At 38.1% G+C, this 17,077-nt stretch overlaps 1 protein-coding gene across 3 annotated transcripts in view; it reads left to right on the plus strand.

Moving 5' to 3' along the window:
* The window catches only part of LOC135472446 (leucine-rich repeat-containing protein 49-like), a 41,907-nt gene extending 26,783 nt beyond the window's left edge, over nt 1–15,124 (plus strand). For all 3 annotated transcript variants that reach the window (XM_064751953.1, XM_064751956.1, XM_064751955.1), the window contains 9 exons: nt 1,593–1,740; nt 2,751–2,834; nt 5,127–5,323; nt 5,701–5,847; nt 6,232–6,451; nt 7,024–7,209; nt 9,401–9,510; nt 10,296–10,428; nt 12,169–15,124. In XM_064751953.1, the coding sequence (XP_064608023.1) occupies nt 1,593–1,740; nt 2,751–2,834; nt 5,127–5,323; nt 5,701–5,847; nt 6,232–6,451; nt 7,024–7,209; nt 9,401–9,510; nt 10,296–10,428; nt 12,169–12,369 (1,426 nt within the window). In that variant the 3' untranslated portion in view covers nt 12,370–15,124. The remainder of the gene's footprint in view (nt 1–1,592; nt 1,741–2,750; nt 2,835–5,126; nt 5,324–5,700; nt 5,848–6,231; nt 6,452–7,023; nt 7,210–9,400; nt 9,511–10,295; nt 10,429–12,168) is intronic.
* Nucleotides 15,125–17,077: the final 1,953 nt, after the last annotated feature.

The raw sequence follows: 17,077 nt of genomic DNA on the forward strand, positions 1-17,077 counted from the left end.
CAAACGCATTTTTTGGCTGGTCTTCCTACGATATATATTTTTCTTTTGGCGAGACAAAATATACCTGCGACCACACCGACCTCCTTGTGATAGCTCAGGTAAGAACACCAGATTCATCAAGATGTGCAAAGATCCCTCATGTCTTATCGTACAGTTATTCCAAGATATACTACTGTTACATAGTCTTAATTTTAACTTGTCATAAGTTTAGATATGAATGGGCCTTAAGGGAACCCACTCCAACTGTCATTTTTGAATTTGTAAACAGTACATGTACATGTAGGTAAACATTTTATTTCTACATGAGGGGCCTCAGTGGGTTAGCACGCCTGCACGGCGCAATGACCCAGGAACCTCCCACCAATGCTGTCACCGTGAGTTTGTCCAGCTCATGTTGGCTTCCTCTCCGGATGTGCATTTGAAGGCCTGTCAGTAACCTGCGTTTCCCTCAAGCTCGGCTTGGTTTCCTCCCACCATTTAATTCTGGCAGTCGTTGTATAAGTGAAATACTCTTGAGTATGACGTAAAACACCAATCAAATATATAAATTTCTACATGAAATAGTCAGAACATGATACATGAAGTGGAAAATTTCATTAATCATTTCATCTTGAACAGGAAAGCAGCAGCAATGTTAGGATATAGGGACAAAGTACACTGCACTTTAGGGTGTTCAGATTGTAGCGTTCACATACATGTAGATCCATAAAGACAAAGCCTGGGTCAGCCTAGCATAACTATTTTAAACATGATTGCTACTGATGACAATGTAGATTTCTGCGGGTAACAAGAGTGATGAACTGAATATAACAAGTTTTCAACTTCATGTATGTTACCATCATACCTGTCTGCTCAGAATGGTTGCTTGTCTATTTGCTATCTTGTTCGTGTGGATTTGCAGCCCTCACATGATAATGTTGTACCATTATTAAGGTTTAGTCTTTTTGGTACACAACATGTTGGTTTAACCCTAGCCGTGTATAGGAATTCTGCTGCTGTCACTGCATTATAATCTTGAAAAATTCTTGTGTGTGTGCATGCATGTAAACATTATTTTTGAGAGGATTACTATTCATGTATTTGCAGTATTGAGGACACATCACTTATCACATCCATATTTCCAGTTTTGTGAACATATGACATACTGGTACCATGTGCATTTTCAGTTTTAACAATGTATTGTGTGTGTACCTTGAGTGTTAGTGCCATATGTATATTTTCAATTTGAGGTTATATCTTGTATCATTTATGTATTATGTTTTGAGGACATACCATGTGTGCGTTTTCAGTTTTGAGGACTTATTATGTGTATTTTCAGTTTTGAGGACATATAATGTGTGTATTTTCAGTTTTATGGACATATCCTGTGTATTTTCAGTTTTACGAACATACCATGTGTGTATTTTCAGTTTTACAAACATACCATGTGTGTATTTTCAGTTTTGAGGACATATCGCGTGTATTTTCAGTTTTACGGACATATCCTGTGTATTTTCAGTTTTGAGGACATACCATGTGTGTACTTTCAGTTTTGAAGACATACCATGTGTGTGTTTTCAGTTTTGAGGAAATTGTATGATGTGTGTTTTCAGTTTTGAGGACATATCATGTGTGGGAGAGTGCAGCACCCTGTCAGAGCTGTCCCTGGACGGCAATCCTCTCACCCAGGAGTCTCACTACAAGCAGTCTGTCCTGAGACACATGCAGCAGCTCAAACAGCTCGACATGAAGCGCATCACGGTGAGATACAGTTGCGTACATGTGTACTGTGTGACCAGCCTTTAATCTGGTGGCCATTTATTCATGGGTGCATGTTTGACTCTAAACAGCATTTACTGTAAATCTTCAACCTTTTCAACTGCCTGTCTTCAGTGGAATTTATGCATACAGTCATTATGTAAATAGTGCTAGAATAACTTGTGTGTGTCATTAAAGATGCAAGCTTCATAAAACTCTGCAAATTATTTCTCTACACCCCATAGTTCTCCCAGAATGCCCCAAAATATTTGTTGCAGAGGTGGTTGAAAGCTTGAAGATTTGGGTATTTTTGAAAGCAACATTAGGGAATCAATAAGAATATAACCGGCGGTTAAAAGGGAACGCATTTAAATTGAATGACACAGCATAATGGTTCAACCTGATTGAAATGTCAAGGTCAGATTTGACGTAGCTTTGACAATCACCCAAGTCAAGTCTGTTCTGTTCATATACAAATCAGAATTGTCCATTCATCAGTATTTAAGCAGATTTCCTGTATTCGATGTTCTTTTAATAGTTTTTTAATAGCTGAAATAGTAACTATAAGTTTCAGAAATGTTGATGTTGATCAAAGAGCAACATTCTGTAATGATACATGTTATGGATATGTATTTGTAACATTTATAAAGTTGATTGAAAAGACTAGAGCCATAACTGAAGTGGAAACATTTTTGTTGTATTAGTTGTAAAACTTATCACCTTTTTTTCTTTTTTTTTTGTGTGGGGGGAGGGGGGGTGGATGAGGCATTACCATACACCCCATGCATTTACACAGGAAAAGTAATGGGTGTAGGTGTTCATATTCATGTATTTCATATTTAAGTTTTGACATATTATTATGTAAAAAAATTATTATATTTCATCAAGTATATTAACCGATAGTCATTGATAATATTGATAGTGAACATATAAGGAATTCCTTGACATTAAACAGATTCTTATCCAACATGCAGATTTTATTAGATTGTAATCACAACTCTGTTTACCTGCAGGAAGAAGAGAGAAGAATTGCCATAGTGATGGCACGAAAAGAAGAAGAGAAAAAACGAGAGATAAACAAGATGGCTATTGTGAAGGTAGCTGGGAATTGTTTACATTTGTGTTCACAGAAATGTGGTCAGAATGTGTTCTCAGCAGTGTGCACATGGTGCATTCTCATTCACAGCAGTGAGGACACATTGTGTTCTCAGCTAGTATTATGGAAACAGATGTAATGTGGACACTGGACTCATTTGGTTAGCTCACTAGCGCAGCTGAATAACCCAGGAGTCTCTCACCAATGTGGTTGCTGTGAGTTCAAGTCCAGCTCATGTTGGTTTCCTCTCCAGCTGTAAATGGGAAGGTCTGTCAGCAACCTGCGGATGATCATGGGTTTTCCTCAGCTCTGCCCGTTTTCCTCCAACCATAATACTGTATAAGTGAAATGTTCTTGAGAACGGCACAAAAACATCATTCAAATAAATAATGTGGACACTGCATGTTCTCTCCAATGTGGACACTGCATGTTCTCTGTAATGTGGACACTGTGTGTTGTCTGCAGTGTGGACACTCTGTTCTCTGTAATGTGGATACTCTGTTCTCTGCATTGTGGACACTTTGTGTTCTCTGTAGTGTTGACACTGTGTGTTGTCTGCATTGTTGACACTGTGTTCTCTGCATTGTTGACACTGTGTGTTTTCTGCAATGTGGACACTTTGTGTTCTTTGTAATGTGGGCGCTGTGTGTTCTCTGCATTGTTGACACTGTTTGTTCTCTGCAATGTGGACACTGTGTGTTTTCTGCAATGTGGACAATGTGTGTTCTCTGCAATGTGGACACTTTGTTCTCTGCATTGTTGACACTGTGTGTTTTCTGCAAAGTGGACAGTGCATGTTTTGTATAATGTGGACACTTTGTTCTCTGCATTGTTGACGCTGTGTGTTTTCTGCAATGTGGACACTGTGTGTTCTCTGTAATGTGGATACTCTGTTCTCTGCATTGTGTACACTGTGTGTTTTCTGCATTGTGGACATTGTGTGTTCTCAGCAATGTGGACACTGTGTGTTCTCTGCATTGTTGACACTTTGTGTTCTCTGCAGTGTGGACACTTTGTTCTCTGTAATGTGTAAACTGTGTGTTCTCTGCATTGTTGACACTGTGTGTTCTCGGCGATGTGGACACTGTGTTCTCTGCATTGTTGACACTGTGTGTTCTCTGCATTGTTGACACTTTGTGTTCTTTGCAATGTGGACACTGTGTGTTCTCTGCAATGTGGACATTGTGCGTTCTCTGCATTGTTGACACTTTGTGTTCTCTGCAATGTGGACACTTTGTTCTCTGTAATGTGTAACCTGTGTGTTCTCTGCATTGTGGACACTGTGTGTTCTCGGCGATGTGGACACTGTGTTCTCTGCATTGTTGACACTGTGTGTTCTCTGCATTGTTGACACTTTGTGTTCTTTGCAATGTGGACACTGTGTGTTCTCTGCAATGTGGACATTGTGCGTTCTCTGCAATGTGGACACTTTGTTCTCTGCATTGTTGACGCTGTGTGTTCTCTGCATTGTTGATACTTTGTGTTCTCTGCATTGTTGACACTGTGTGTTTTCTGCAAAGTGGACAGTGCATGTTTTGTGCAATGTGGACACTTTGTTCTCTGCATTGTTGACACTTTGTGTTCTCTGTAATGTGGACACTTTGTTCTCTGTAATGTGTAAACTGTATGTTCTCTGCATTGTGGACATTGTGCGTTCTCTGCAATGTGGACACTGTGTCCTCTGCATTGTTGACACAGTGTGTTCTCTGCATTGTTGACACTTTGTGTTATCTGCAATGTTGACACTGTGTGTTCTCTGCAATATGGACAATGTGGACACTGTTCTCTGTGTTGTGGACACTGTGTGTTCTCTGCATTGTTGATACTTTGTGTTCTCTGCAATGTAGACACTTTGTTCTCTGCATTGTGGATGCTGTGTGTTCTCTGCATAAGTACATACATATAAAGCATGCATTATTTTCCAGCTACCTTGAAAGAATAAATTTCCAGCACTGTATGACCTCGAAACAGAACACTGTTCCACGGCAGCGTGGATATAGTAAGATCCTACCATCGGGCTATTCACTTCACACAAAATTTGGATATTGTGGGTAATTTTACAGTGTTGTAGCTTTGGAATTACACTTATCTGTTCTATACAGTTGTTTATAAACATTACATGTATATGGCCATTTTTACAGTTATGGTATGCATTAAATATGCCAAGTCGCATTTCTGTTTAGGTCGGGTTTGGTCGTGTTGGTTATGTACATGAATAAACATGTACATTATCTGTGTACATGTATGTTAGAATGCAGACCTGTCATTGAGTCATGTTTGACCATTATTACAGGAAAAACGTCGCCTGGCCATCAACAATGCCAAACGTCAGTGGGAGGTAATGCAAGGCTCACTTATACATCACACCGGTAAACTGGGCAAAATGCCTGATCTGTATGCAAACCACGTAGGGACATTTTCCACAGCCGATGTCATAAGGCATACACGCTCAGAAACGCTAGAAGACAAAGATGAGGTTTCCTCTGTCAGGTTTGTCCTTTTTCTCTCTTTAGACCTTTTCAGATGAAGACACATAATAACTTGGATTCTGTTAACTTTAACTGTGTACACGTGGTGATTGCCATGTAATGTTATATAAAAAAAAAGATGTATATTGGGAAATTATTTATAAAGCACTTCATGAACTACAACTGTTACTATTTTTTGCTCATGGTAATTCTCACTAAGTCATGTAATGTTGTAAAAACATGTGTTTTGAGAAATTGATGTCCTTCTTATTCCAATCTCAATGTAAGCTGCAAGGAAACAGTTTCTCAAAGTTATATTTTTTTGTCAAAGGGTTAAAATAAAACTGCTCATAAAAAAAGGAAATTTAAGACAAACTTAATGTATGTTATACAATGTAGTGACCTAGCAAGTCGACCTCAGAGCAGCACGAGTGTTCGAAGTGCTCCGACGGAACCCTATGGAGATGGAACAAGGTCAAGGCCAGGCTCACGAGGAAAGGGAGATAAACCCTCACTGACACCTTTGAAAGAAACCATGACATTTGCGTGAGTGAAAGTTTGAACAAGTGATAGGAGTTAAAGTCACAGGTGTTCCTTTCCATATGAATGATTGACGTTCATCTATGAATTTTGTCCTGGAGCTATTCTGTTTTTGTTAAAGGATTGTTACCAGCAGAAAGGTGTGAGTTCTAAGAAAAAGCACACCCAGCATGTTTCATTCTTGTGCAAAGTAATACTCAAATACAAATGCAAAATTTTATCCAAACTTTTTTGCCTTCCCAACAAATTTTCATGTTTTATATATCCTCACATGAGGTTAATTTCTATGTAATCAACTCCTCCTATGGCACTACCATCTACTTTATCTTATGTACATACTGCAATGCACAAAAACATTGGATAACTCTGACACAAGCTCTAATCCTACAGGGCCCCTGGATCTAAGGGAGGTAACTCTGAGATGAGTCACTTGGCAGATCTGGAGGCAGACAAGCTGAGTATTTATGGTCCTGGTGCAATGGAAGCTTTAGACAAGAACTGGGGTATACATGCTGCAGGGGCTGTCACCACTATCACCTTCAAATTTATAGACTTTGATGTCATCTCAAAACATCTGCATAAAATCAGAACACGATTTCCATCCGTCCATGTAAGTGCCCCAATTACATTCACCTATCCTATATGGTGCATAAATCATGCTGAAGAATTCATGGTATCAGGTGACAGATGATTCAAGGTGACACTCATCTGATATGATAGCATTCTAGTCAGGTTGTTGGTTTTACATTTTTTTTGTGTACTACTTTTTAAGCATTGTCATGAACAGCAGATAAAGTTAAGACAAAATGTATTGTCATCAGTAATTAGGTTTATTTAGTTGATAAAGGCTGTGTCATCTATGAAGTCCAGCAGTTCCCCACCCTTGTAGTTGTGGGTTCAGGTTTGAATCTCATCATCTTATCTGTAGCATTATGTGGTACTTGCAGAGATGCAGTAGTTCGCTCTGATTTGATTAGTTAAGTTTTGAAGTGGCTTACATTTGAAATATTGGTACTGTTAAAGAAGATAAATATTGGCCAAGTCTCATTTACAATGTAATTGAATGGGGTGAATTTTTTTGTTACATATTATTAGAACCAGTATCAGTTGATAACTCTGTCATTTATTCTCTTGGATGCTGAGCCAGTCATTTGAATCATTCAATCACGGCATGTTTTGCAGACCCTGGTGTTCAGTGCGACCAACATTCGGTGCCTTCAGCAGCTGAACGCGCTGTCCAATGTCCGGAGACTGGAGAACCTAACGATAGACGTGGAAGGGAATCCCGTAACCAAGTTTACACACTGGAGGATTTACACTCTCTTCAGACTCGCTCATTTTAACCTCAAGAAAATCAATGATATTGAGGTAAAGAAAATTCACCAAGATTTTAATACTTATGTGGTGGATATTTTAATCCGCTTATTCAGTCTTTATTTATTAGATAATTGAGATATTGATAGTTTGGTTTTCTTTTACCAATTTGAGATTTTTTTTTTCACCAGATAAAAGTAAAGTTATATCTGTTTACATGCAGAACCTGGTGTGACTTTTTAAATGATATATTTTACAGTTTGATTACCTGAAAGGATTAGTGTTCTGATTAGTTTTTTATTCATAATTAGCTATTCCTGCTAATATTGTTATTGTGTTGTTAATATATTGTTAAATTGAGTGTAAAAAAATATTGGAAAAAAGCACAGTAATCTGAGTAATATGGCATTAAAATCACTAGATAATGAGGCTGGGTTTATGCATTTTTTCCGTCAAAACTCAGTAGTCTTTGCCGTATGACGTTATACAAGTCCAACCTTTTTCGAACTGTCAGAGCTTCTCCATTTAGCTTGGTGTTAAAAAAAGCCACACAAGTCTAACAAATTGTGAACTGTATTCAACAACGCGATGGCCTTTGACAGCTATGGAAATACTAGCGGTCTCTAACACGCTACAGAGGACAATGAAAATCGAAAACAATCCAAATCTAATCATGTTACTTAACTGCATAATTCAAGAATTAATGACTAGGGTTGAAATACTGAGTGTTGATTAAAATTACTCATCAAAGGTGCGAAATCAGGTGACATCTCTTTAGAAACTGCCCCAGGTAGGTGCGAAAGCAATCTTACGGTGACAGTCCATCCGTCATTGTTTTAATCTCTGATCCAGGTTATGAGGATTAGCGACATTGCAGGAAACAAAAGAGGATTAAAGCCACGCTTCATAGTACCTGTTGGGAAAATTAAACAGTTGTAAGAATTTTTTTTTTCGTAATGCTGTGATTAAATGACAAAAATTAATACCTGTGAACCCATTTTTGAAGTAAATCCACTCGGGGAATAGAATGATATTTATTGTGAATCTGACAGAAACAAAGAATAGTAAATATTAAATCTGATACACACACAAAATGTAGACCTACAGTGTAAAACAGGATAACGCTATAGCTTAACAGTCCGCATTGTCAGTATGGTTGGAAATGCCTGGTTAAAGATCAAATTCAACGTCTGGAAACTCGGAATCTGAAGGCTGATCAGAGATGTCAGTGTCTTAAATCGAAACTTCAACTTCATCCACTGTGGGCTCAAAGTGATATAGCAGTATGTTTGCTTCTGTGTACGTAGAATCCATCTCGAAAATGACATCGTTTTGATACGAATTGCCAGGTTATACGGGCCAGCTAGGCTTTGGTTGGCCATCTTTGACGTCACCGGCTGAGCTTTACATGGTGATCAGCCAGGGTAGTAAATCTATTGGTTTTGGTGGATTTAGAGTCATGATTAGGTTTCTAAGAGGCCCTCCTAGTAACACGCTGTTGAGCAGGTTATATTCTTTATACTTGGGACAAGTAGCTAAATCTGGACACTAATCCTTTAATTCCTGAACATTTTGTGTAAGAAAGAGCAACTTTCAGTGAAACGGGCTCACCTTTTGGGAGACAAAACTATATTGGTTGAGTGGACGAATTTGAGGCATCACCAAACGCATCATTCCATCAGTCTACACAGAATAATGCCCTCAGAATATGCCTGAATAAATACCATGCAATGATGTCATATATGGATATTTTAAAATGCTTACTGTGTCTTTATTTAATGGGTAATTCAGATATTGATAGCCTGGTTTTCTTTTACCAATGTGAGATATTTAGGTGGTGGGGGGGTGGGGGGGGGGGGGAACCATAAAAAAGTATCAAAAAAGTAAAGTTACATCTGTTTCCACTAAGAACCTGGTGACACCAAAAGCATCATTTCATCGGTCTACACAAAATAATGCCCTCAGAATATGACTGAATAAATACCATGCAAATATGTAAAGAGGTCAAAAATCACAGTAGTGCTTATGTTTTGTTTTTTTCCCCCACTCAAACAACAGTGGTCAGAATTTAGGGTATAAATCTGACCAATGTCATATATGTGAATTGTTCTTGATAACAGCATTAAATAGCTGTCAGATGTAGAAATCATGGCCGCCATGCTACATGTCTGCATGTCAGTGACAATGTCTTAAACACTGTAAATAAATACTTAATTAAATTTCAACCTCTCTTATTTTTATTTAGGTGTCATCAAGCGACATAGCACAAGCAGAACGATTGTTTGGTTCCCTGTCACACCTGACGACATCACAGTTACCTCCATCCCGTCTTCTCTCATTGTTAGGGGAAAGTAGGTCAGTGCTGGCTCGTTCGTGTTTTAACTTAATGCGTGTAACATTAATACTGTAGTTGTGCTGTGGTCTCTTCATAATTGGAAATAAAACAGTGTCAGTAGTTGTTAACATCTACCGTAGTATCTCACAGGCACAATGATGCTTCAGCAGAGGAATCTCCCTTTGTAGTTTGTCAGCCATTGTCAACTAGCATATACAAATTGTACATGTGCAGCAATGAAATCAGTGCAACCAGTACAGTTACTGAATTAGCACTTCATATAGTGTTTTTATGTTACAGTGTACAAAGTCAAACACATAGCATATTAACATTAGTACTATTACATAATAATGTGGTCACTTCACAGTACAAAAAAAACATCAATCTGTCACAATGTGGTAATTCAAAAATCACATTTTGTATCCCTGTCTGTAGATCTTTGTTTAGTTTTGTAATTTTTAATGAATGTTTAGAAATATGGTAATCCGCCGATGGTTGTGGGTTTCCCCTGGCTCTACCTGGTTTTCTCCCGCCATTATGCTGGCCACTATCGTATAAGTGAAATATTCTTGAGTATAATGTAAAACATCAATCAAATAAATAAATAAAGTTACTGTTCATACAAAGTAAAGAATATGACCCTACCACCTACCCCCCATCCATCAACTAATCTGTTTTTTTGCTTTGTAAGACTTTTGTCTTTTTGCAAGTGTAAATCCATATTTTAGGATATGTATGTTTCTTTGTGATTCTTTACACGTATTATGACTGAATTGTTGACAGATTCACATCCTTTATTTGACAGGAGAAAACAGATCATGGCTCTATATGAGGACAAGTCACGGAGATCAGAAGTGAAAACCACAGAGCGACCCCCAGGGGAGTTTGTGGGACGATCAGGTCTGGGTTACACACCGCCAGTAGCAGACACCAAAACAGTAAGTGAATGAGTGATGGATTGTGGCCATGTCAGTAATACCAAAACAGTAATTGTGCTCAAATGTCCTGCATTTCTGTGTGCAAAGAGATATAAGTGAAACTAGAAAAACTCCTAAAGGACAAGACAGCACCTGGCTAAAACATATTTCAGTCGAAAGCAGGATTCTCAAGCTTTCTAAAAAGTATCATACTTTATTATTTTAACAAGACTTCACCGAATAACATGTAGATCAAAATGACAATACTGCACAAATAGCTGGTGTGAATTGAAGCAGACGTCTAGCTAATTTCATTCAATCAAAGATATTGCTGTCAGATTGTGTGGCCTAAGCTGTGACATTCAGTCTGTGAAGTAACATAAGATAACAAAGAACTACTGCATAAGATATCATTTTGAGATTGTTTACAATGATTTAGTGACGTGTAGCCCAAGGGCCATTTCAAACAGTGTTGGGGGATAGGTGTGTATCATTTACGGACCACTACAGATGTAAAATTAGTTGATTTACAAGCTGTGTAATATCCAAGGACGGTATCACAAATTATGTCCGACAGTTGCATACTGCCTCAGCTCAAACAGCATTCATCTCCTCAGTAGACTTTAGGCCTACTTAGACACGCTGTTCAAATTATACATATATATTTTTTGTCATTCATTTTAGTGTTTATATTAAATAACAAATATCGGAGTGTGAAAAATTCATTAAAGATACCAAAGGTTCATGGGAATGAGAAGACAACATCTCACTTGACAGTGCTTAAATTGAATTAATTCTTATGATATCATTTTTCTTTTCTCTAAATTTATTAGAATTGAAGAATTTAAATTTTGCTCTGTTATCTTTCTCGCATACATGAGATGATTTTTTTTCTTGTTTTCTTAAAATACAGTAAAATTATTGATATGCCGTTTTCAAGCCGAGGTGCTTTCTCTGGCGTTCGTGATAACTGTGTCAGCACTGCTTCCATCTTAGAAGCATTTAGATCAGCCTCAGTGGTGCTTAGGCCTGCATTTATTTCAAAATTGAGCTTGAATCTAGTTGTACAACAGTCCTATTGTAATTTTGTAAACATTTACCAGGGGTCAAAATCACCAGCACAACCCCTCCGAAGGCTAGGACCTGAACCAGGAATACCCCGGCCATGCATCTACAGGCTACTTAAACTGTAAATGATATAGCAGGCCTACTTGATCACAGTTCAAGCAGTTAAAGAACTATCCTTTGAATTTCAGTATGTCCAATTTTCGAGAAAGCTATTTATCACTTGGACCTTCATCGCCAAAATCTACATCTACATCTGCCACTGCTACTGCATTGACTATAATACAGAAAATACCTTAGACGTTAGAGAGCTAGAGCAAACGTGACGTCACCTTGCTGTTGATAATGGAGACGCACTGAAGCTGTGTCAAGACGAAGTTTCACTAAATCTTTACTGGGTTTAAAAAGATCTAAGAAAATATTTAATGCTGGTTTAAGATACTTTGAATGGTAGTCTTTCAGTGGACATAAATGTTTATAGTCAGGTGCTGTCTTTCACTTCAAGTGGATCAAATAAGTAGAAAAATAAATATCTTTTTATATATATCACAAGACAGAGCAGTTGATAATAATGTAGCCTTAAAAGATGTGTATTTTGAGTGACTTGGAATCATTTACCATAATGTATATTACAAACATGATGAAAAGTGTCATAATTGAACTCTCAAGTGCACGTACAAACTTTTCATATTTCAGAGCCAGTCATCTCATGCTGATGTTGCAAAGAGCTATGTGGCAGAAGTGGTAAAGGACACGCTGTATTGTGACAGAAAAAACAACGAGCTTCGACGCATTTGGCCGCAGCTATTTTACGAAATGGTGAAAGATGCAGTTTTAGAAATGACAGACATTAAATCCTATATGAAAAAGTGTATGGAGGAAATAGAAAGAAGCTGATATGAGGAAACTTGATTTACCAAAAGAACTAAGTACAGATGGGTTGTAGATACATGTACCTGGATAGCTTTTCAGGAAATTTTTGTAAGACTCTTCACAACCTGCACAGGGATGTCCTGGTGAAAATATTGGTATCAATAAGGTTATTATTAAAGTTACAATAAGCTTTTGTCTGCACTATCCTTGACACTGAACACTGTATCATGGAGCATGATTGGTTGAACAGTAAAGTCTGTGAGAAGGTCTGCCAGCAACCTGCAGAAAGTCGTGAGTTTCCCCCGAGCTCTGCTCGATTTCCTCCTGCCATAATGCCAGCCACTGTCATATAAGTGAAATATTCTTGAGTACGGCGTAAAACACCAGTCAAATAAATAATAAATAAATCAACAATAAAGTCGACATGATAGTTTGTTTTACCAACAGTCTTTTACCATTGGAGCCAAGTATCTAGTTTCTGAAAATCAACGCATCTAGGAGAATGCAGATTCAAAAACAACAGACAAGAATACGCCTTCAAAACCTCTCGGTTTTATCAGGCTTTCCAGCACTCCCCTTTGTGAATTAATTAATTTCCAAGAAATCTTTTGAAAGTTTGAGAGATTTTTTCAGAAATTATGGTTTCATATTATAATTTGTCACTCTGCGTGATTAGGCAGTCGGAGAGAAAGTTTGTTCTGAGACTAAGACATGTCTCCATCACTAGAGTAAACTTTGTAGGTCATAACTCCACATGCAGATGTATAAAATTTTGGACACGTAAGTGTTTCTTGTCTGAGATGATATAGAGATTGCCATGCATGACTTATGGTAAACATGATAAATGTCACCTGTCGCTTTGACACCCTGTCTTAGTGTGTTTAAGTTGAGACTGTTCAGAGGCTGTGAATGAGAAATGCTGAAAAGCACCATCATTTTGTAACATGCTGTTAATTTCATAAACTTGATGTGTCTTCATACTATAGACATGGCCACAAGTATACCATATTCACACAACTGATGGATTCATTAAATCAAATAACAACTGAGATACGTTGATTGGTTAATGATACAGAGCTACTGCTACAGTATTGTATTTTATGGCAGACCTACTCCCTGGCACTGACAGTGTGCAGCCTTTGTTGACGGTCACCATCTTTACCTCTTATGATCCATTGTGTGATGATTTGTGTCATGAATAAATAACAACATCATTACATCACTAGAAGTTTTTACCAACCATAAACTTAGCATCCAAGATTATTCAAGCCAGTCAAGCCAATGTAGTTTTATCCAAAAAATCAAATTATATAGGTACATGCACCGAATTCAAAGTTGCCCCTTTTTTGTGAAAACTATCTGATGATCACCAGACACCCAGTGGGATTAGCCTCAGACGTTTGAAGCCATTCAGCCACATTAGGTAAAACAGGATTCTGACCTAGTTTCTGTGATTTCTACTGTGAAAGGTTCCCTTTCAAGAAGTTGTTTGGCTTGACTGGTCTTCGTCTTTGATAGCACCATGTACCCGTGTGACTGGTGTGGTCTTCATCTTTGATGGCACCATGTACCCATGTGACTGGGGTGGTCTTCATCTTTGATTGCACCATGCACCAGTGTGACTGGGGTGGTTTTCATCTTTGATGGCACCATGTACCAGTGTGACTGGTGTGGTCTTCATCTTTGATGGCACCATGTACCCATGTGACTGGTGTGGTCTTCATCTTTGATGGCACTATGTACCCGTGTGACTGGTGTGGTCTTCATCTTTGATGGCACCATGTATCCGTGTGACTGGGGTGGTCTTCATCTTTGATGGCAACATGTACCCGTGTGACTGGGGTGGTCTTTCCTGAGCTTAAAAATGTGAGCCAGGTTCAAGTGTGAGTATGGATGGGTAAATTGAACTGTGATCTGATTTGTATAAATTTCTGATAAATCTACAAGTGCAAATATATGAGTGTAACTCAGTGGGTCATTTCTGCTGTGTCAAATGTTGTTGTTTCATGTGCTATGTATGTTGTTAACATGTATGAATAGAATTACCTTAGTTCAGTATGCAGGTGTTACCTCATTACGAAAGTTGTCTCCCTTTAGTCTACACAGTGAATGTTAGGTAGAGAAACACTTCTGTTGCAAGCAATACCTTCTCCAGTCACTTTTTACAGATGTGTTAGAAACTGGAATAAGCATCTGACAGACACATGTAAGTAAAGTAGGTTTCATTTTCATTATTGAAAGGATTTTACATGTCACCAGCTTAAAAAAGATAACATGTATTATAACACACAGCACAAATAGGCATTAAAATGACACTGTTGATGCCAACTCTTGAGATTTTTTTCTGATAAATTCATCATGAAATTAATCACATTTCACAAAAATATTCTTAGTGGCCTTCTTGGTGGATGAGTAAATCAGAATCAAGCAAAATGTGTCACTTGAAAAAGCTAAACGCAAACATTATGTTATATTGTATGGTATGGTGTGTATACATCGGGACTGACCTCAAATTGCCATGAAGCATTGCTCCGTTTAGAAAGGGAGATCTGAAACAGTATTGGTACATGTTAGATTGAACTACATGGACATGTCATACATTCACAAAAACAGTAATCTGTAAGGTTCGCAGTGATGTGCCATGCCTGTCTGCAAATCTTATGACTTCTGACATCTGCTGATTATAACTGTGCTCTACCACTTCATCCCACAACAGCCGTAGTTTGCAGGTCAGATTTGGAGACCTGCTTTGTAATTAGAACTGTAGAACTGTAGAACAGAGAAATGTTACTTGTAAATTGGTTACTAGACTTGGGAAACCTCTTCGTGTGTCAAGTATTGAATGCCTAGACACATTTACCCACTAGCCAACCAGGGCCCTCTTTCACAAAACTTCATTAATCAATTTTTCTTAACTTTTCTCGTAAATGACATTGGTTTATGGAACTGTAACCGAGACAAAGTTACAAGAAATATGACTTACAGAGGTTTGTGGATGTGCCCCCAGTATGACAACCAATTCACTGTCAGTCATTAATATCATTAATAAAACAACCGTGCAGCTCTGTGCAAGTTATCATGCCGGTGACTTTTTTTCATGTAAAATCTTTCATGTAAAATTTAGAACATATGAAGCTGCCTTTGTTTTGATTTTGGTCCTGAATCAGCAAGATATAGCTAGTTGAAACTATATGTTTGAATGATTGCTTAGGCAGAAAAAAAAATCACCCCCCATTATTGGTATTGGATTATGAAAGTGTAATTTGTATGTGTTTAGTTCATGATTTGTGTTATGTTGCAGGTATGGTGATCAATCCTTTCTATAAAAAAAACAAATATATATATCCATGACTACGATAACTGTATATATTTGTCCAGTGCAGTGTGATACTTGTGCTGGCTCTGAAAATCATTGTTTTGTTTTGTTTTTTTTTGTTGGTGTTTTTTTTTTAAAGAGAAATAAACACTAACTTTGGTGTTCAAACGAAAATAACTTTCTCAGAAATGCAGTTGTACTGGTTGTTATAGTTTACATCATGTGATTGTTACTACTTAGTCAGTCCCGCTCCGACTGCTGGTGGGACCTTGATGACAATGAACCTTTGACAGTGCTTCATATGACAGTGACTTATGCACTGTCTAATGGCCATTGTTGAAGAACACTTCATTTTGACTCATCCATCAGTATCATGCGGTCACATTCAGGATGTTTTGTCAGTAACTTGCCGTAGGTTTATCCTGGACATATGCACTGATATTTTACATATTGTCTACACCATGTCAATTTTATGGATGTTAAATTTATCCAAGTATTTGTATCGCAAACTGACCAGTATATTATCTGGGCATTTCAACCTACCTGGGCATATTTCTGATATACATTTATCAATTCCCGTCGGGGCACATTTCTGACATATCATACCCTATCTAGGCATATTTCTGATATACCACTTCCCATCTGGGCATATTTCTGACATATCACTCGCCATCTGGGCATATTTCTGACATTACTCACCATCTGGGCATATTTCTGACGTATTATTCCCTGTCTGGGCGTATATCTGACATATCACAGGACATCACCCTCCATCTGGGTATATTGATTACACAGGATATCACACTCCATCTGGGCATATTGTTGACACAGGACATCATTCGCATCTGGGCATATTTCTGACACGACATTCCACTCCATCTGGGCACATTGTTAACACAGGACATCACACTCCATCTGAGCATATTGTTGACACAGGATATCACACTCACTCTAGGCATATTGTTGACAAAGGACATCACACTCCATCTGGACATATTTCTGACATGACATCACACTCCATCTGTGCATATTGCTGCCACAGGACATCACTGTCATCTGGACATATTTCTGACACGACATCACACTCCATCTGGGCACATTGTTTACACAAGACATCACACTCCATCTGGGCATATTGTTGAAACAGGATATCACACTCACTCTGGGCATATTGTTGACAAAGGGCATCAGACTCCATCTGGGCATATTGCTGGGCATGCACCATCTCTAGATATTCCTTACATACATTCCTGTGGACTGTGACGTGTGTGACAAAGCTAGACAATCATTTCCACACGTATCATCTGATCCATGCACATCTTGAACAACACATCAGACACAGGGCATCACAGCACATTCCAACATATTTGATATATTTTGAGTCTACGTCGTGTTAAGAGACAGTTATTAATCTGA

The sequence above is a fragment of the Liolophura sinensis genome, chromosome 8 (genome assembly GCF_032854445.1).
Source record: "Liolophura sinensis isolate JHLJ2023 chromosome 8, CUHK_Ljap_v2, whole genome shotgun sequence".
Taxonomy (NCBI): domain Eukaryota; kingdom Metazoa; phylum Mollusca; class Polyplacophora; order Chitonida; family Chitonidae; genus Liolophura; species Liolophura sinensis.